Here is a 22,789-nt window from a genome sequence, read left to right as displayed (position 1 = left end):
AACTAGTCCAGAATCTAAAGAGTTTTGAAAAATTATCACTAATGCATCCACTATTTCTTGGGCTACTTCCTTAAGCACTCTGGGATGCAGACCATCTGGCTCTGAGGATTTATCTGCCTTTAATCCCTTCAATTTACCTAACACCACTTCCCTACTAACATGTATTTCCCTCAGTTCCTTCATCTCACTCGACCCTCGGCTCCCTACTATTTCTGGAAGATTATTTATGTCCTCCTTAGTGAAGACAGAACCAAAGTAGTTATTCAATTGGTCTGCCATGTCCTTGCTCCCCATGATCAATTCACCTGCTTCTGACTGTAAGGGACCTGCATTTGTCTTAACCAATCTTTTTCTTCTCACATATCTATAAAAGCTTTTACAGTCAGTTTTTATGTTCCCTGCCAGCTTTCTCTCATAATCTTTTTTCGCTTCCCCAGTTAAGCCCTTTGTCCTCCTCTGCTGGACTCTGAATTTCTCCCAGTCCTCAGGTGTGCCGCTTTTTCTGGCTCATTTGTATGTTTCTTCTTTGGAATTGATACTATTCCTAATTTCCCTTGTCAGCCACGGGTGCACTACCTTCCCTGGTTTATTCTTTTGCCAAACTAGGATGAACAATTGTTGTAGTTCATCCATGTAATCTTTAAATGCTTGCCATTGCATATCCACCGTCAATTCACATCTCATACCTTCAAAGTTGCCCTTCTTTAAGTTCAGAACCTTTGTTTCTGAATTAACTATGTCACTCTCCATCTTAATAAAGAATTCCACCATATTATGGTCACTCTTACTCAAGGGGGCTCACACGACAAGATTGCTAACTAACCCTTCCTCATTGCTCAATACCCAGTCTAGAATGGCCTGCTCTCTAGTTGGTTCCTTAACATGTTGGTTCAGAAAACCATCCCGCATACATTCCAAGAAATCCTCTTCCTCAGCACCCTTACCAATTTGGTTCACCCAATCTATATGTAGATTGAAGTCACCCATTATAACTGCTGTTCCTTTATTGCACGCATTTCTAATTTCCTGTTTAATACCATCCCCAACCTCACTACTACTGTTAGGTGGCCTGCACACAACTCCCACCAGCGTTTTCTGCCCCTTAGTGTTATACAGCTCTACCCATATTGATTCCACATCCTCCAGGCTAATGTCCTTCCTTTCTATTGTGTTAATCTCCTCTCTAACTAGCAATGCTACCCCACCTCCTTTTCTTTCATGTCTATCCCTCCTGAATATTGAATATCCCTGAATGTTGAGCTCCTATCCTTGGTCACCCTGGAGCCATGTCTCTGTGATCCCAACTAAATCATATTCATTAATAACAATCTGCACTTTCAATTCATCCACCTTGTTACGAATGCTCCTTGTATTGACACACAAAGCCTTCAGGCTTGTTTTTACAACACTCTTAGCCCTTATACAATTATGTTGATAAGAGGCCCTTTTTGATTTTTGCCCTGGATTTGTCTGCCTGCTACTTTTACTTTTCACCTTAGTACTTTTTGCTTCTACCCTCATTTTACAGCCCTCTGTCTCTCTGCACTTGTTCCCATCCCCCTGCCACATTAGTTTAAATCCTCCTGAGCAACAGTAGCAAACGCTTCCCCCGGGACATTGGTTCCAGTCCAGCCCAGGTGCAGACCATTCTGTTTGTACCAGTCCCACCTCCTCCAAAACTGGTTCCAATGCCCCAGAAATTAGAATCCCCCCCCCCTGCACCATTTCTCAAGCCACGTATTCATCTGAAATATCCTCCTATTTCTCCTCTGACTAGCATGTGGCACTGGTAGTAATCCAATGATTATTACCTTTGTGGTCCTACTTTTTAGTTTATCTCCTAACTCCCTAAATTCACCTTGTAGGACCTCATCCCATTTTTTACCTATATCATTGGTACCTATGTGCACCACAACCACTGGCTGTTCACCCTCCCACTCCAGAATGTCCTGCAGCCGCTCAGAGACATCCTTGACCCGTGCACCAGGGAGGCAACATACCCTCCTGGAGTCTCGTTTGCGGCCACAGAAACGCCTATCTATTCCCCTTACAATCGAATTCCCTATCGCTATAGCTCTCCCACTCCTTTTCCTTCCCTCCTGTGCTGCAGAGCCACCCATGGTGCCATGAACTCGGCTGCTGCTGCCTTCCCCTGATGAGACATTTCCCCCAACAGTATCCAAAACAGTATATCTGTTTAGGAGGAAGATGACCTCAGGGGACTCCTGCACTACCTGCCTACTGCTACGCTGTTTAGTGGCCACCCGTTCCCTTTCTGCCTGTGTAGCCTTTACCTGCGGTGTGGCCAACTCACTGAACATTCTATTCATGACTTTCTCAGCATCGTGGATGCTCCAGTATGAATCCAGTCGCAGCTCCAACTGCTCAATGCGGTCTGCCAGAAGCTGCAGCTGAACGCATTTCCTGCACACATAGTCGTCAAGGACACTGGAAGTATCCCTGATTTCCCACATGCTGCAGGATGAACAAATCACGGGGCCGATCTCAGCTGTCATGACCTACCCAAAACGCTACAGCCTCACCGCCTTCTTTACTTCAAATAAAATACCGCTGCAGACCATTCTCCTTTTAAAGGAACTTACTCGGCCTTACCTCACTTGGAGTGAAGCTCGTCCTCAGCCTCTGCTCGCGAAAGCCTCTCGAGACAAAGCCTTCTTACTCTGTCTCCCTCTACTCCGTCGCCCGCTACAACGTCGCCCGCTCCGTCAAACTGCTTTCTTTTAAATACTCCCGCTGCCTCACCGGCCAATTTACACGCGCTTGCGCAGTCATGCCCCGATCAACTGCCGAGAAAAATGGCCGACTTCCACAAACTGCTCTCTTTTAAATACTCCCGCTGCCTCACCGGCCGACTTACACACACTTGCACAGTCCTGCCCCGATCAACTGCCGAGATATCTGTGATATCTTTCTGGAGGAACATTGTATCATTTTTAATGCATGCATTTCTAAATGACAATAAATGAAGATTGAGTGTCATCATAGTCTAAATTTAGTCACAGAGCTACTATTATACAATATTCTCTCCATGGCAAGTGTTTGGGTGTATTTTGGATACACAATATAGCAAATATTACTTCAACGGCAACCAACCTTCAGATCTAAATATGGATTGTAGATTAAATTTAAAATGCAGTCCTGAACAGGAAACATCCAATTGACTTGAGATGTATACATATGCATGAATATAATCATCACCCCATTCATGAATACGACTCAGAGGCCTCAGTAATTAACACTCATTTTGGGTGTGTTGGTGGGAAGATCCAGTTACTTGAAAAATAATGTAACTCAAAAGAAACATTATGAAGGCATTGTAACTATAGAAATTGTCCTGTTACCTTTGTTCTTTAACATATTAAAATGTGCTGTAATGATGGATCTCTGTCTCTGTTTTTCCCCTCTGTTTCTCTCCCTCTCTCGATCATGACTCCAAAGGCTGCCAGCTTTTGTGTGTCTCAAATAAAGACTTTTATGACTTTTATATCTACCAGCTGTTTCTCTCTGGTGACTTCATTCACAGTTACAACAGCAAAGGTGACCTTACTTAAAGTGACTCAAGCTGCACACTAAGTTCGAAATGTAATCTCACACAATCCCTGAACAATTGCAGTAAGATAACCTTGCAAATCTTTTTAACATAAAGGACCATATGCCTTCCTAATTACTTGCTGCGCTGAATGTTTACTTTCAGTGAACGTTGTAGCTTTCATTGAACCTTCGCCATTCCTGATATATCAATATTTACATAATACTCTGTCTTTCAAATTTCAGTGACTGATGTCATACATATGCATCCTCATAATGTTGCATCTGCCATGCACTTGCTCACAGTACTTGTTTAAATTAGATAGGAGTCTCTTTGCATTCTTCTCACTACTTCTCCAACCTTGTGTCATATACAAACCTGAAAACTCTCACCCAAATGGTGAAGATATATATGAATAACTGGATCCCAAGCATCAAGTCTTGTGGCACTTCAATCAACACCCGAGAAAGAGCCATTTATTCTAACTCTCCGCCAACACATTATCCCCAATTTCATACTTTAATTCTGCATACTCATCTGTGGACCTTATTAAAAGTCCTCCAAAGTCCAAACAAAGCACATCCAATAATTCTCCTTTATCTATCTTACTCAAAATTATCCTTAAGTAAGCTCGTGCAATAGTTATCCTCAATAAACCCCCTGCTATCATTGACAACGCTTTGCTACTGTGATGTTATCCCATCGATAGTCTCTAGCATCTTCAATCAGGTCCACTGCCTGAGGATAAAAGGCAGCAGCAAAAAAGAGCTTTGACTAGTGACCAGAGCAAATTGAACGAAGGCAGGGGAAAGTGCAACAGCCATCATCTGGGTGGACAGAGTCAGAGTGGTGATCTTGAGGATTTAGCTCTTTGAGGCTTCAATTAGAGAAAGCAAAGGAAATAAAAACTTTTTTTTTCTTTCTCATCTTTATATCTGCACAGCTGGAGCAGTACTGTATAGATGCTAGGCAGGCTAGTTGAATATTCCTCTTGCGGTATGTGGGAAGGTAGGGAGACCTCCAGTGTCCCTGACAACTAAAACTACAAGAAGAGCATCCAGCTGCAGCTTCTAACAACCCTCGTTAAGGAGTTGGAGCTGGAACTGGATGAACTCCAGATGATTTGGGAGGCTGAAGGGGTGATAGATAGGACATATAGAGAGGAAGTTACACCCAAAGTGCAGGACACAGGAAACTGGGTGACAGTCAAGAAGGAGAAAGGGGTTATGGAGCCGGTGCAGAGTACCCCTGTAGCCATCCCCCTCAACAACAGGTACATCACTTTGGATACTGTCGGGGGTAGGGGGGGGTAATGATCTAACAGAGGAAAGTCACAGGGGTTTTCCATTAGTTAGGGGAATGGACAGGAGGCTCTGTGGGCAAGAACGAGATTCCTGGATGGTATGTTGCCTCCCTGGTGCCAGGCTCTGGGATATTTCAGGTTGAGTCCTCAGCATTCTTAACTGGGAGAGTGAACAGCCAGAAGTTGTGTTCCATGTAGGTACCAATAACATGGGTAGGATGAGTGACGAGGTTCTGCATAGGGAGCTCAGGGAATTAAATGGAAAGTTAAAGGGCAGGACCTCCAGCATTGTGGTCTCAGGATTGCTACCCATCCCACGTACTAGTGAAGCCAGAACTGGGAAGATTATACAGTTTTAACATGTGGCTAAGGAGCTGGTGTACGAGGGAGACCATAAGATTTTTGGGTCATTGGGAAGGTGGGACCTGTACAGAAGGGACAGTTTTCACCTGAAATGGAGGGGGACTAATATTCTAGCAGGAAGATTTGTTCATGTTGCACAGTGCGGTTTAAACTAGAGTTGCAGGAGGATGGGAACCAGAGTGCCAGAACAATTAGTGGAGAGGACGTGGAGGCAGATGGTAAAACCTCAGACAAACATTGGCATCAAAAGTTTGAGCATGGTGCGACTAGAGTTCTAGGCTGCCCATATTTCAATGCAAGAAGTATCGTAGGAAAGGCAGATAATAGTGAAGATGAGGTAGCTGGTTTACGAACAGAGACAATGTGTAGTGAAGAGGGGCTGTTGATGGGGCAGAAATGCAGTCAACAGGATGAGTTGCAATGTAAAAGGCAGACAAAATTGAAAATGGTGAATACAGGACTGAAATGTATTTGAATGACCTCAGTAATACGGAATAAGATAGATGAACTTGCAGCACAGTTGCAGATTGGCAGGTATGATGTTGTATGCGTCACTGAATCAAGGCTCAAAGATTATAGCTGGGAGCTTAATGTCCAAGGATACACACTGTATTAAAAGGACAGGCAGGAAGACAGAGGAGTGATATTGCCCAGAGGCCACAGTTTAAGAATAAGGGGTAGGCCATTTAGAACGGAGTTGAGGAAAAACTTTTTCACCCAAAGAGCGGTGGATGTATGGAATGCTCTGCCCCAGAAGGCTGTGGAGGCCAAGTCTCTGGATGCTTTCAAGAAAGAGATGGATAGAGCTCTTAAAGATAGCAGAGTCAAAGGTTATGGGGATAAGGCAGGAACTGGATACTGATTGTGGATGATCAGCCATGATCACAGTGAATGGCGGTACTGGCTTGAAGGACCAAATGGCCTACTCCTGCACCTATTGTCCATTGTCTATTGCTCTGTTAGTAAAAAACAAAATCAAATCATTAGAAAGAGATGATATAGGGTTGGAACGTATTGAAGCATTGTGGATAGAGCAAAGAAACTGCAAGGGTAAAAAGACCCTGAAGGGAGTTGTATACAGACCCCCAAACAGTTGTAAGGATGTGGCCTACAAATTACAATGGGAGTTAGAAAATGCATGCCAAAAAGGCAATGTTACAACAGTCATGGGGGACTTCAATATGCACGTAGATTGGGCAAATCAGATTGGTGCTGGATTACAGAAGGGGGAATTTCTAGCATGCCTATGAGGTGACTTTTTAGGGCAGCTTATGGTTGAGTCCACTTGTGCCATAAACCAGAAATGATTAGAGAGCTTTAGGTAAAAGAACCCTTTGGGGAAAATTATTATAATATGAACAAATTCACCCTGAAATTTTAGAAGGTAAAGCTAAAGTCATATGTATCAGTATCACAGTAAAGGGAATTACAGAAGTTCAGAGGGTAAACAACTCAAGTTCCTCAGCCTCCACATCACTGATGACCTCTCGTGGTTTGTACACACCAGCTGTGTGGTGAAAAAGGCACAAAAGTGCCTCTTTCACCTCAGGCAGTTGAGGAAGTTTGGTGTGGGCCCCCAAATCCTAAGAACTTTCTACAGGGCGCAATTGAGAGCATCCTGACTGGCTGCATCACTGCCTGGTATGGGAACTGTACCTCCCTTAATCGCAGGACTCTGCAGAGAGTGGTGCTGACGGCCCAGCGCATCTGCAGTTGTGAACTTCCTATGATTCAGGATATTTACAAGGACAGGTGTGTAAAAAGGATCATTGGGGACCAAGCCATCCCAACCACAATCTATTCCAGCTGCTACCATCTGGGAAGCGATATCGCAGCATAGAAGCCAGAACCAACAGGCTCCAGGACAACTTCTTCCACCAGACCATCAGACTGATGAACTTACACTGATGTGAGTGTATTCTATATTACATTTACTGTTCTATTTATTATAAATTATTATAAATTATTATGATTGCACATTGCACATTTAGATGGAGACACAATGTAAAGATGTTTACTGCTCATGTATGTGAATATGTAAGAAATAAAGTCAATTCAATCCAATGAGAGAGAAGTTGGCCAGCATTGACTGGAAAAGAACAGTGGCAGGGATGATATCAGAGCAGCAATGGCTGGAATTTCTGGAAGCAATTCGGAAGGCACAGGACATATAGAACCCAAAGAGGAAGAGGTATTCTGAAAGGAAGATCACACAACCATGGCTAACAAAAGAAGTCAAGGCCAACATAAAAGCCAAAGAGAGGGCATATGATAGAGCAAAAATTAGTGGGAAGCGAGAGGATTGGGAATATTTTAAAAAGCAACAGAAGGCAACTAAAAAGGTCATTAAAAAGGTAAAGATGGAAGATGAAAGAAAGCTAGCCAATAATGTTCAATAGGTACATTTAATGTCAGAGAAATGTATACAATATACATCCTGAAATTCTTTATCTTTGCAAACATCCACGAAAACAGTGGAGTGCCCCAAAGAATGAATGGCAGTTAAATGTTAGAACCCCAAAGTCACCCCCAACTCCCCCTCCCACACATAAGTGGCAGCAAAGACCCCACCTCCCACACCAGCAAAAAAGCATCGTCATCCTCCCCCCATCAACCAAGCACTCAAGCATACAGCAAAGCATCAATAAAGACACAGACTTACTGTACCCCAGACTACTTGTTCACCTGTTAATTCGACACACCACAGGCTCTTTCTCTCCCTAATAAGGGAAAAAGAAGTGGCCCTGTTTCACAGCATGAGAGGAGACATAACAAAACAGTTCACTGATTTATGGTGTTAAAAGTCTGTTGTGTTGCTTTTCCCGAGCCCTGTGCCTAAAAACTCAGATCTCTGGGCACACAGCCAGCAGCAAGTTCACTGCTTCCGAGCTTCCATGTTCTCCCATGATGCGTCAGTTGGCAGTGGCAACACCAGCCTTGGATCAGCCCGTCTAACGCTGAAGAGGATACCAAAAGTTTCTTCAAATATGTAAAGTGTAAAAGAGAGGCAAGAGTGTATATTGGACTGCTGGAAAATGATGCTGGAGAGGTAGCAATGGGGGACAAAACCTTGCCTGACAGATTTGTCGGAATTCTTTGAAGGAAAAACAAGCGGGATAGACAAAGGAAAATAGTCTGATGATGCAAACTTGGATTTTCAGAAGGCCTTTGACAAGCTGCCAATATGAGGCTGCTTAACAAGATATAAGCCCATGACACTATAGGAAAGATTCTAGCAGTGGCTGATTGGCATTAGGCAAAGAGAGGGAATAAAATGAGCCTTTTCTGACTGGCTGCCGGTGACTAGTGGTATTTCACAGGTGACCGTGTTAGGACCAATTCTTTTTATGATATATGTCAATGATATGGATTATGGCTTTGTTGCAAAGTTTGCAGATGATATGAAGATAAGTGTAGGGGCAGGTAGTTTTGAGGAAGCAGATAGGCTACAGAAGGACTTAGTCAGATTAGGAGAATGGGCAAAGAAATGGCAGATGGAATACAGTGTCGGCAAGTATATGGTCATGCACTTTGGTAGAAAAAACTAAAGGGTTAATTATCTTCTAAGTGGAGAGAAAATACAAAAAACTGAGGTGCAAAGGGTCTTGGGAGACCTTGTGCAGGACTCCCCAAAAAGTTAAATTGCAGGTTGAGTCAGTGGTGAGGAAAGCAAATGTAATGTTAGCACTCATTTCAAGAGGACTGGAATATACTAGGAAAGATGCAATGTTGAAACTTTATAAAGCACTTGTGAGGCCTCCCTTGGAGTATTATGAGCAGGTTTGGCCCCTTATCTCAGAAAAGACGTGCTGAAACTGGAGAGGGTTCAAAGGAGGTTCACAAAAATTATTCCTGGACTGAATGGCTTGTCATATCAACAGCGTTCGATAGCTCTGGACCTGTATTCGCTAAAATTCAGAAGAATAAGGGGTGACCTCATTGAAACCCATTGAATGGTGAAAGGCCTTGATAGAGTGGATGTGCAGAAGGTGTTTCCTATGGTGGGAGAGTCTAAGACCAGAGGACATAGCCTCAGAATAGATTTAGAACAGAGATCAGGAGGAATTTCTTTCGCCAGAGAGCCGTAAATCTATGGAATTCTTTTTCATGGGCAACTGTGGAGGCCAAGTCCTTATGTATATTTGAGGCAGAGGTTATAGTTTCTTGATTGTTCAGGGCTTGAAGGCAGGAGATTGGGGCTGAGAGCAAAATTGGCTGAATGATGAAATGGCAGAGCAGAGTCGATAGGCCAAATGGCCTAATTCTGCTCCAATATCTTATGGTCTTAAATGATTGAACCAGCTTGAATGTCAACGTTATCAGTTCGACTGTACAGACCCCTCCCAATGGAAATTCCAAGACAATACAACAAAGGAGAATGGAGTAAGAATTTGAGTTCTGATTCAGGATCACCATCCTTATTAATTCTGTTGATATTTCCATGGATATTCCACAAGTCACAGAATATTTTCAGCATTTTTTTTATCTTTACTTCAAATTTCCAACATCTGCAGTTATTTTTTGCTCTTCAAAGAATGACTCCATCCCTCTTATTGTTTTTTTTTTATAACCAGAAACTCTGCCTTAAAGGAGATCTTACACAATTTAAACAAGGTCAGTTATATTACTATTCTGACTGACTGAGATTATTGAATTGAATTGAATTGACTTTGTTTCTTACATCCTTCACATACATGAGGAGTAAAAATCTTTACGTTACGTCTCCATCTAAATGTGCAATGTGCATAGTAATTTATAATAACTGGAACAGTCAATGTAATATAGAGTACAGTCAAATAAGCGTGAGTTCATCAATCTGATGGCCTGGTGGAAGAAGCTGTCCCGGAGCCTGTTGGTCCCGGCTCTTATGCTGTGGTACCGCTTCCTGGATGGAATAGATTGTGATTGGGATGGCTTGGGTCCCCAGTGATCCTACGGCCATTTTTACGACTGAGCAAAGGCTCAGAATCAAATCATGGCAGCTTTTATTCTACACCCCAAGAGATATGGCTTACACGTTTAATCTTCTTATCAGTAATTCCAATTATATGGTAAAATTTAGAATAGTTGCTGCATTGATTTGATATAAAAAATTGATTTGAAAGTTAAAAGTAGGTTCCGGTGACGTCATCATTCAGAATGGCAGCTTAAATCAATAGTTCCTCTGGAAAAACACATATTTTGCCCCGTTAACCCATCAAATTTAAGATCTTTTGAAAATATCTGAATTGATAAGGGGGGCAAGAATGGAGATAAAAAAGCATCACTGCGGAGCCTATGGAAGAGATAGGTACAACGCGCGGCTCTCCTACACGTGCGCGTGGTGGCGAGGCTGACGCGGGGCCTCGTGCAGGCGAAGCGGCAAATATGATAAAGATTCTGGAAGAGATAAGGGAAGTCCAAAAAGATATAAAACAGCAACTCAATGATATAAAGTCAGAGCTCGCCAACGTCAATCAGAAAATAGCGGTGGCAGAGACTTGAATTGAGAAGGTGGAGGATCACGTGCAAAACGAGGAACAGATACTAAGCAAGACAATAAAAATATTAAATCACCAGGAAAGTAAATTGCTTGACCAGGAGGGGAGATCACAACGGAAAAATATCAGGATTTATAATGTTCCCAAAGGAGCAGAGGGATTGTCGATGACGGAGTTTGTAGAAAAGTTGCTGCGGGAAGCGCTGGAGATTCCCCTGACTATGGAGATTGAAATTGAGAAGGCGCATCGTTCGCTCGTCCTGTGGCCTCCCGGAGAAAGAGAAAGTAAGCCACGCTCAATAGTACTTAACAGTCCTTCGATTCAAGAGCAAGGCAGATATTCTACGAAGGGCCGGGGGTAAGAAGAGGGTGTTTTGGAACGGGAAGTTAATATACTTCAATCATGATTACCCCCCGGCGGTCCTACAGAAACAGAAGGAATATTCCGAAGCGAAACGAATATTAAAGTAAGAAAATATTAAATTCCAAACCCCGTACCCTGCTAAACTGAGGGTATTTTACCAAGAAGGGATACAACTATATCAGACGGCGGAAGAGGCGACTATATGAAGAAGAGGGCTGCCCGTTAGCGTGGTCAAACCAAGGGAAAGTCTGCTTGGGAAATAGTAAGAGAACCGAGAAAGCAGGGGACCGGAGGAGGACAAGAAAAGGATATCAGGAAGAGGCTGTGAATTCTCCGAGGACAGCCCTCACCTCCTCCGGAAGGGCCATAAGGTTTGGCTAACTTTAAAAGTGCTGATAAACTAAACAGAAGCAAAAATAGACAGTGATATACCTATCTCGAGAAATACATATTATAATGTGGATTTTATATTATTTAATTTTTTTAATTCATTCATTCACTCCTTTTTCCCCAATTAAATGAGAATATATACATGGGAGGAATACACAGGGAAATTATTTCTGTGAAATGGACATAGATTATTCACTTACTTTTATAGGTATTGCAGCGGGAGCCCTCAACTCACAGGTAGGAGGGGCTATCCCCCACAGCTAGACATTTCTTCTAGCTCAACTCATGGTCATCTAGAGACCCCAGCCTTGGACTCACACCTTCGTTACCTTTTTTTTATTATTCGCGTTTCTTGGCTCTTATTTGTTCATCAATTAAGTTATATTCTGCAAATTTCAATGATATACTAACAGATAAATACACATGGCTAAGGACAAAGTAAAATTCATTTCTTTTAATGTCAATGGGCTGTTGAATCCAGTCAAGCGCAGTAAAATTCTATCAAAAATGAAAAAAGAACAAGCCCATGTAGTATATTTACAAGTGATAATGAGCATGGAAAATTAAAGAGAATGGGTTTCACTAAGTTATTTTTCTCCTCATATAAATCAGGACATGGAAGAAGAGTTACTATTCTCATCTCAAGCAAGCTAAATTTTGAAAAAGTATTCGAAATGGGAGATAAGGAGGGCAGATTTATTCTGGTAAGGGGGAATATAGATGGAAATCCAGCTACTTTATTGAATATATATGCACTCCCTGGAAGTGATATTAGTTTCTTCCAGAAAATTACTAATATTATGGTAATGGAAACAGAAGGTCTCTTGATATGTAGGGGGGACATAAATTTACAATTACAACCAAAGTTAGACTCTTCCAATAGAAAAACTTATGAAACAAAGTTCTTACATAAGAAAGTTAACACCCTTTTTGAGGATGTTGGTTTAACTGATATATGGAGGGACCTTTTCCCAGACAGAAGGGATTACACTCATTATTCTGCCCCCCCCCCCATTCCGTATATACAAGAATAGACTATTTCATAACATTTGGAAAAGATAAAGACAAAATAATCACCTGTGGAATTGGGACAATAGATGTAAGTGACCATGCACCTATATATTTATCTGTTGATTTTGACCTACAACCAAAAAATACTATTTGGAAACTAAATTCAAGTCTACTCAATGATCCCTATTTTAAGGAACAAATTAAAAATGAAATTGATCTTTACTTGGAATTCAATGATAATGGAGAGGGTTCACCTCCCATTCTATGGGATACTCTGAAGGCTGTCTGAAGAGGGAAAATTATAGCAATATCTCATATAAGAAAAAAATAAGGAATAAAACATTAGAGGAATTACAAAATAAACTGAAGGAACTCGAATAAAACACAAATTGAGTTTGGCACAGGATACACTAGAGGAAATTTAAAAAATTAGGAATGAAATGAATAGTTTGACTACAGAAGAAATCAGAAAAAATTTAATGTTTCTGAAACAGAGATACTATGAAAGTGGATCTGAATCTATGAAAATACTAGCGTGGAAACTTTAAAAAAAAGATAGCAGAAAATACAATTCATAGAATTAGGGATCCAAGAACAAAAGTAATAGAAAATAAGCTAAGAGAAATTCAAGAAGCTTTTGAAATGTTTTACAAAACTCTATATTCCAAAGTTCCAGGGGGAAGCATAACCCAAATTGACACCTTCCTGAATTCTTTAGAGTTACCCACTTTAAGCAAAGAACAAAATAGAACAATGACTGCTGACATAACTGAAGCTGAACTAAAAGCTGCAATTAGTTGGCTAAATTAAGCAAGTCACCAGGATCAGATGGATATACGGCAGAGTGGTATAAAGAGTTCAGAAGTGAGTTAATTCCTGTTTTACTCCTCACACTGAACTAGGCCCTAAGAAAGACGCAAATGCCACCCAGCTGGAAGGAGGCGATAATCTCTACTATACCGAAAGAAGGCAAGGATAAAATGGAACATGGGTCATTTAGAACAATATCTGTTCTTAATGTGGATTATAGAATATTTACCGCCATCATGGCCAAGCGATTAGAAGAGTTTCTACCCACACTGATACATAATGATCAGACAGATTTTATACAACGACGCCACACACAAGACAATATACGAAGGACACTTCACATTATGGATCATATACAAAAAATGAAATGGAAGCAATAGTGAATAGCGTGGACACTGAAAAGGCATTTGATTCAGTTAATTGGAATTTTCTTTACAGCTTTACATAGATTTGGTCTACATGGCACAATTATTAAAACTATACAGGCATTATATGACAATCCTACTGCTAGGATTAAAATCAATGGATATTTATCTAACAGTTTTACCCTAGAAAGGGGCACAAAACAGGGTTGTGCATGGTCACCCCTACTCTTCGCATTATATCTGGAACCATTAGCTCAGTACATCAGACAAAATGAAGATATCAGGGGAATTACTATTAAAGTGACAGAGCATAAATTGGCCTGTTACGTGGATGACATTTTGATCTATCTAGGGCAATCAACATACTCTTTACCTAAATTGATGCAATCCTTTGAACAATATGGCCAATTATCAGGATACAAGATCAACATAGATAAAACCCAACTACTTTCATATAACTCTCGCCCACGCCAAGAGAAATTGAAAGTAGATATCCTTGGGTATGGCAAACAGAGGTCTGTCAAATATTTGGCCATCATTATGCCAAAAGATTTGGCAAAATTATCAGAATGCAATATCACCCTATATATAAAAAAATTAAGGAAGATATAACAAGATGGAACCTAATTCCTTTTCTTGGTCTTAGTTCAAGGATTGAATCTATTAAAATGAATATACTGCCCAGACTACTTAAAAAAGACTACTATATCTCTTTCAGACCCTACCAATAGAGATTAACCAAAATCAATTCAATGAATGGAACAAGATGCTATCAAGATTTATATGGCAAGGTAAAAGGCCTAGGGTTCAACTCAAAACTTTGCAATTAGCCAAGGAAAAGGGAGGATGGGGCCCACCTTCTCTTAGAGATTATTATTTTGCAGCACAGTTGAGAGCTGTGATAAGCTGGTGCAACCCACCATATGACACGCAATGGAAAAACATTGAGGAGAGGAGTTAGATATGGCCCTTGTGTCTAAAGGGATCAGGGGGTATGGAGAGAAGGCAGGTACAGGGTTCTGAGTTGGATGATCAGCCATGATCATACTGAATGGTGGTGCAGAATTGAAGGGCTGAATGGCCTACTCCTGCACCTATTTTCTATGTTTCTATCCCCATACAGGCAATTTTGGCTGATAACAACCTACAAAGTTACATAAATGCTATTGATAACCCATAGACTCTTAAAATATGGAGAACTATTATAAAAGAATATAAACTAGAAAGAGACGTTGCAATTCTTAAATGGTGTGCATATGACTCGGATTTTATGCCGAATAAACTGGATGCTAGATTTAAGGACTGGACAGCTAAAGGAATAACAGTTCTTTGCAATATAATGAAAGAAGGAACACTGTTCAGTTTTGAAATGCTCAAAGAGAAACACGTAGTAGAAAAACAAGACTTTTACCGGTATTTACAGATGCGACAGTATGTTAATAGGATGGTTAAAAATGTAACCAAGGCAAGTACATATCTGATAGAGATATTTAGAAAAGCATATAATTCAGACAACGGAAGTAGAATAATTTCAAGCATTTATAAGGGTTTGTCAAATCTTGAAACACATTCGACTTCATACATTAAAACAAAATGGGAAAAGGAAGGAGGGATAATAAAATCTGAGGAAGACTGGGACAATAATATGGAGGTATCAATGGAAATGTACCAGTTCACAGAAATGGAGGGAGTTCGGGTGAAAAAACTTGATGATATTTTATCACACCCTCTCAGAAATCCCATTATGATAGTAACCCCCCCCCCCCATTTGCTGGAGAAATTGCGGAAATCAAAATGCAAACCATTATCATATTTTCTGGGAATGCCCCATTATCAAAGACTATTGGAGTGGAGTGGGATACATAATGCCCTACAAGACATCTTTAAATGTGAAATACCCTTAGAGAGTAAAGACCATATATTTTGGGTATATACCTCAAGAATGGTTGAAAAGAGATAAATAATTAATGAATATACTGGTGATGGCTGGTAAAAAGACCCTGACCAGGAAATGGTTATCACAGGAGAGCCCAACTTTAAATGTATGGATGGAAATTACAATGGACATTTATAAAATGGAGAAGATAACAGCATCTGTTAATCATAAGTTGGAACAATTTTATTCATACTGGGAAAAATGGTTTAACTACATAACACCTCATAGGCCTGAATTTATTCTCACAAGTCAATGAATATGTTGTAAAAAAAATCACTCCCTACTCTGTACATAGTTTTTTTCTTTCGGTTGTTCTTTCTTTCCTCTCCTTTCTATAAGTATATACCTCAGATAAATATTATGTGGAGATTTGTGACAAATATGATTATATGATATATATGTACAGTATCTGAAATACATCTTATGGAAATGTTTGTCTGATGATGAAATACAATAAAAAATTACAAAAAAAAAAGTTAAAAGTAGAATTCCAGCAATTCATTGCTGTATTTGTGCTATCCCTAAGTGACTCTAAATTTAAGGGTTAAAAAGTCTGAGAAGAAATTTATTTCTCATTTCAATGATTTACCTTTTCACCCAGATTTGTTGTATATAGGAGGACTCCACTCCCTGGAAGTAACGGTAACTTGGCCCCCAAGGGCAAATTCAAAAGTTGTCTGGACCCTGTCCCAATGATAGCATTACTGCTCATACACTGTAAATCAACAACAATTGCAGGGTTATTCAGGGTTAATAAACACATGTAGATCTCTTTAATTATTCTAAAACAAAGGCAAAACTGTATAATTGGTTCTAATTCATAAAACATATACTTATAAGTTGCACACATCCACTTACATTGCAGAAGTCTTATACATTACTTAATATAGAAACTCTCTGTGTTATATCATCAAAACATATTTTGATGTCCACACGAAAATGCGGGATCTCCCAGTGGCCATCCGTTTTAATTCCACTTCCCAATCCCATATGTCAGTCCATGCCCTCCTCTACTGTCGCGATGAGGACACACTCAGACTAGGAGAGCAATACCTAATATTCCATCTGGATAGCCGCCAACCTGATGGCATGAACATCGATTTCTCGAATTTCTGGTAATGCCCCCCTCTTCACCATTCCCCATTCCAATTTCCCTCTCTTACCTAACCTCCTTATCTACCCATCACCTCCTTCTGGTGCTCCTCCCCCTTTCCCTTCTTCCATGGCCTTCTGTCCTCTCCTATCAGATTCCCCCTTCTCCAGCCCTTTATCTCTTTCACCAATCTACTTCCCAGCTCTTTACTTCACCATACCCCCTCCCGATTTCATCTAATACCTTGAGTTTCTTCCTCCCCTCCTTTCTCCCTTCTTACTCTGATTCCTTATCTTTTTTTTCCTCCAGACCTGATTAAGGGTCTCGACCAGAAACATCGACTGCACTCTTTTCCATTGACGCTGCCTGGCCTGCTGGCTTCCTACAGCATTTTGTGCACATTGATCAAAAAATTTTTGTTAATTTTGTTAAATATGCCTTTAACAAATTTGTGTTTTTTTGCTGATCAATCCACACTTGTTCAGGTAGCTGTTAAATGTGACCCTGATCATTGTTTCTTGAACTTTCCCACCGCAGTTAAACCAACACGATTTTATCACTCCATCCTTTTATGAACAGGAGTGCAACATTTGCACTTTCTGGTACTCAGACACAATTCCTGAGTTCATAGATATTTGGCAGATTATAGTCAGGGCCTCTTGGAACTCCCTCCCTCCCTTCTCTCACCCAAATAGGATGCATTATAACTAGCTTTTCCAGTACTTCTTAGTTACATTTTCCTTTGTTAGATTTCAGCTTTATTTTCTTCCTTGATCAAGACTGATATATAGCTCTCATGAATTCCCTTAGCCATGCCATTTGTCCTCATTTTAACTGATCAAATGCCTGTGGAATGTAGAATGGATTTTCTGTGCTCACTGTTGTAATAGAGATCAAAGTACTGTATACTCAAGGAATGCAATCTCACCTTCCCACGACATATTTATCTCCTGAACAAAGAGGTCAGGATTTTCAGATAATCAACAATTCTCTCATTTTATAACTTTATTTTAGACTTCCAAAATCGTTAATATTCTCCTAGGTAGTTTCAGAACATTATTCTGCTTCTCTCTTTAGAATTTTATGCATATACATCTTTACTTGTCCAATTATCAGCTTCTTTTGTTTGCACTTTCGTCACTTAATAGATCCTGTTTTCTACCTTAACAAAATCCACTTGCCTTCTGAAGATTGTTTGGATATTTGGCTGGCATCAGCTGGAGATTAGAAAAATGTGGCTTAATTGAAACGTAGAAGATCCTGCACAGTTTTACCAAGATGGTTGTGAACTATGTTCCCTCTAAGCTGTGCGTGTGTGCACGCACACACGTTTTTCAACCAGCGCACAAAGGAAATTAATGTGCACACAAAATGTTAGTTACCTAAAATAATGTAGTAATTAATAATTATACTTATTGAAAATAATCTTTTAGCTAAATGTTTCTGTTAACTAGTTAGTCGGTTTTTCAAATACCACAATGCACATCACTAATTTATGTCACCTCACCTTTCCTGTTCTGGTTTGTACAGCTGCATCACGGCGGCAGCCATCTTTGGCGGACAGTGTTCATATCATAAAGTTTACAAAGATCTGTTTCAAATCCTGTAGATAGTTTACTAAGTTTTTATTGAAAAAACTATTGATTCGCTATGTCACAAGAAATTGAGAAACATCACAGAGTAGCTTTACAGGTTTTAAGTGATGTCTTTGATGAACTGGCTGCACTGTGCAAGATTCTGCAAAAGAGTGGCCTGACACTGATTGATTCACTTTATTTTGCGCGAGCTGAGAAAGCAGTATCTGGGAGACAATGTTTCGTGGAATGACAAAGTTAAAGTTTTTCTAAGCCAACAACGTGAAGAGAACGTCACAGTAGATACAAGTTCACTGTTGACTTTTATAAATAGTCTTTGTGTTCATTTAGAAGAAAGGTTTCCAGAAGATGAGGTACAAGAATGGTCAGCTTTTGATTTCTCCACAATTGCAGATTATGACTTCACATTTGGCAATGGACAAGTTAATGCCCTATGTCTAAAATACCATGATTTTCTAGCTGAAAATAATGTAATAGTTAGACAGTTTAATGATTTCAAATTTTCCGTGCAAGAAAAAAATAAATCCAAACTGATTTCAAACATTGCTCAAATGGTGGCAATTATACTTCAAAACAAACAGTTTTGCGACCTTGCACAATTGATGGACATTGGGGGAACCTTTCTTGCGTCTAGTGCGGACTGTGAGCGAGGTTTTAACCTAATGAATCAACTCAAAAACAAGCTGAGAAACTGTTTAGGTGAATGTCATTTGGACATGTCAATGAGAATCAAAAGCTATCAATTGGATATAAGTTCTATTAGTCTAGATAGAATTTACAAAGAATGGGTAAATGCCAAAGACAGGAGAGAGAAAAAAATAACTGAGTGACTTAAATATATATGTTATTTTGTTGTCATTCTGTGCAGTTTTATGTCAAATATTTTGTAAACCTACATAAACTGTGCCATGTGTGCATTCAGTGCGCACATACTTCTGTCACGGGGAAAAAAATTTGCACAACATAAGATTTTTGAGCACACTGACTACTCAAAATTAGAGGGAACATTGATTGTGAAGAGCTTATTTCCTCATGGTAGAATCTAGAACTAGTAGACATTGTTTAAAAATCTTAAACACAAAGATGAGGTGACTTGGTTCCTCAGAAACTTGCTCCTGATTGGTATGCTTACAGATATGTTGTCCTCTCTTATCTTCCCCTTTCTCAAGATTTGAAAACATTTTACTTCTGTTTTCTTTCCACATCTGATGAAAAGTCATCAATTTGAAATATAAACTGTATCTTTTCCTCATGGGTACAGACTGAATGTATTTCACCTTTCCCTTTTTTTCTATTTTAATATTAACATGATGTTCTTTATATCATGTAATGCTATGAGATGAAATAGAAACTTAAATTGCCAATGCACCGTGAAACACACTGAATCTGCCAGATTCAAACTGAAGGTTAACTGCCCAGATATTGAAGTCCACACTTTTTTGTGTTGACATGGAAATACTGCTGGTGGAAGGGTATGCTGGAATGATGATATTAAGACCATAAGACAAGAGCAGAAGTCGGCCATTCGGCCCATCAAGTCTGCTCTGCCATTTTATCATGAGCTGATCCATTCTCCCATTTAGTCCCACTCCCCCGCCTTCTCACCATAACCTTTGATGCCCTGGCTGCTCAGATACCTATCAATCTCTGCCTTAAATACACCCAATGACTTGGCCTCCACTGCTGCCCGTGGCAACAAATTCCATAGATTCACCACCCTCTGACTAAAAAAATTTCTTCGCATTTCTGTTCTGAAAGGGCGCCCTTCAATCCTTAAGTCATGCTTTCTCATACTAGACTCCCCCATCATGGGAAACAACTTTGCCACATCCACTTTGTCCATGCCTTTCAACATTCGAAATGTTTCTATAAGGTCTCCCCTCATTCTTCTAAACTCCAAGGAATACAGTCCAAGAGCGGACAAATGTTCCTCATATGTTAACCCTCTCATTCCCGAAATCATTCTGGTGAATCTTCTCTGTACCCTCTCCAACGTCAGCACATCCTTTCTTAAATAAGGAGACCAAAACTGCCCACAGTACTCCAAGTGAGGTCTCACCAGTGCCTTATAGAGCCTCAACATCACATCCCTGCTCCTATACTCTATTCCTCTAGAAATGAATGCCAACATTGCATTCGCCTTCTTCACTACCGACTCAACCCGGAGGTTAACCTTAAGGGTAACCTGTACGAGGACTCCCAAGTCCCGTTGCATCTCAGAACTTTGAATTCTTTCCCCATTTAAGTAACAGTCTGCCCATTTATTACTTCTGCCAAAGTGCATAACCATACACTTTCCAACATTATACTTCATTTGCCACTTCTTTGCCCATTCTTCCAATCTATCCAAGTCTCTCTGCAGACTCTCCGTTTCCTCGGCACTACAGGCCCCTCCACCTATCTTCGTATCGTCAGCAAACTTAGCCACAAAGCCATCTATTCCATAATTCAAATCGTTGATGCACAATGTAAAAGGAAGCGGCCCCAACACGGACCCCCGTGGAACACCACTGGTAACTGGCAGCCAACCAGAATAGGATCCCTTTACTGCCATTTTCTGTTTCCTGCCAATCAGCCAATGCTCTATCCACGTATGTAACTTTCCCATAATTCCATGCGCTCTTATCTTGTTAAGTAGCCTCATGTGTGGCACCTTGTCAAAGGCCTTCTGAAAATCCAAATATACAATATCCACTGCATCTCCCTTGTCTAGCCTACTGGTAATTTCCTCAAAAAATTGTAATAGGTTTGTCAGGCAGGATTTTCCTTTAAGGAATCCATGCTGAGTTCTGCCTATCTTGTCATATGCCTCCAAGTACTCTGTAACCTCATCCTTGACAATCGACTCCAACAACTTCCCAACCACCGATGTCAAGCCAACAGGTCTATAATTTCCTTTTTGCTTCCTTGCCCCCTTCTTAAATAGCGGAGTGACGTTTGCAATCTTCCAGTCCTCCGGAACCATGGCAGAATCTATCGACTTTTGAAAGATCATCGCTAATGCCTCCGCAATCTCCACAGCTACTTCCTTCAGAACACGCGGGTGCATTAAGACTGTGCAACTGGAGATAGATAGATTGTGTGAGTGGGTGAAATTTTGGCAAATGAAATCTATGCGGGAAAATATGAAGTAATACACTTTGCTATGAGAAATCTAAAGGCTATGTTATCTAAATAGAGAAAAACTGCAGGTGAGTAAAGGACAGACGACTCTAGGTGCTCAAAATACAATTTTCAAAACATTAGGAAGCAGATGCTACAAATAGTTATGAAGGCAAATGGGAAATTGGCCTTTAGTTTAGAATTCTGGAATTTAGAAAGAAGGATTTTTGCAATTGCACACTGTGCTGGTAGGGCCACACCTGCACAATTATTGTTCTTTTAAGAATGAGACAATTGTGTCAGAGCCAGTCCAAAGGTGATTCACTGGGCTAATTAGTGGATGAGAAGGTTGTCCTTTCATGGCTGGTTGAAGAAATTGAAACTATACTCTGTGAACTTGAGAGGAATAATGGGTGATCCTATTGAAATGGATCATGTCTTAAGGGCATTACAAATTAAATGTTGAGGTGTTTCCACCAGTGGGAGGATCTTGAATGAAGGAACATGGTTACAAGCTTAGAGGGCAGTCATTTAAAATTGGAGTGCTTTGGAATTTCTTCTTGTAGTGGGTGGTGAATCTCTCAAATTCTCTATCTCAGAGGGCAAGGGAGTATTTAAAATACTTCGTGGTCAGTTAACCAAGGTAATAAGTCACACTTTGGTGCTCTAGTTTATGTTGGAAATTGCAGCTGGTGATTATCATTAGGTGCACATGTGGCATTGGAAGTGCTATCATATATTGAGTCTAGAATTACTTAGTACAATTCCCTAGGTCAGGGGTTCCCAACTTCTAATACGCCATGGACCCATGCCATTAACCGAGGGTTGGGAACCCTTGCCCAAGGCCCAGCCCAGATGAAGAGTCTCAACCTAAAGTGTTGACGGAACTTTTCCCTCTATGGATATTGCCTGACTTGCTGAGTTCTTCTATCAGTTTCATTTTTGCTCTGAGTTCCAGCATCTTGAGTCTCTAAATTTTATGCAAGAAAAACCTTTGCAAATACATCTAATTTATAAGCATCAAACCTGCCTAGACTGGTACCATTACTCAAATTACCCAGCCCAAAGCATGCCATCTTGAAGTAAATCCCAAAGCTTCCCTTCTGGAAATAAGTCATTAATTTACCATTAGGGTAATGTGAAGCTGATGTTGGAATCCTTCCTCAGCACATTCCCCGACATCCCACCTCTCCCGGAAGTTCCAAGAGTCTCCTGCATATTGATAGCAGCTCCCTGACGCCCACAAATTATATACAATATTGCAGAAATTGATTTTTTTGAGAGGGAGTGAGGGGCTGAGAGAGAAAGAGAGAGAGAGAGAGAGAGAGAGAGAGAGAGAGAGAGAGACAGAGAGAGAGAGAGAGAGAGAGAGAGAGAGAATCCTGATTGTCTCTCTTTGTGCTAAGTTTTCTCTGCGGGCCGGCTTTA

General features: G+C 40.5%; 1 protein-coding gene across 6 annotated transcripts in view; it reads right to left on the bottom strand.

Annotated features, from left to right (window-relative positions):
• Positions 1-22,789, bottom strand: part of LOC134352985 (microtubule-associated protein futsch-like) — a 111,625-nt gene that overhangs the window by 78,180 nt on the left and 10,656 nt on the right. For all 6 annotated transcript variants that reach the window (XR_010019526.1, XM_063060715.1, XM_063060712.1 and 3 more), the window contains one exon: positions 16,161-16,286. Coding sequence is in view for 5 of the 6 variants with exons in the window: in XM_063060712.1 (XP_062916782.1) it covers positions 16,161-16,286 (126 nt within the window). In the remaining variant the exon portion in view is untranslated. The remainder of the gene's footprint in view (positions 1-16,160; positions 16,287-22,789) is intronic.

This window comes from Mobula hypostoma, chromosome 10, assembly GCF_963921235.1.
Source record: "Mobula hypostoma chromosome 10, sMobHyp1.1, whole genome shotgun sequence".
Classification (NCBI taxonomy): domain Eukaryota; kingdom Metazoa; phylum Chordata; class Chondrichthyes; order Myliobatiformes; family Myliobatidae; genus Mobula; species Mobula hypostoma.
Note: the sequence above shows the minus strand (reverse complement) of the source record. Positions and strands in the feature narration are given on the sequence as shown.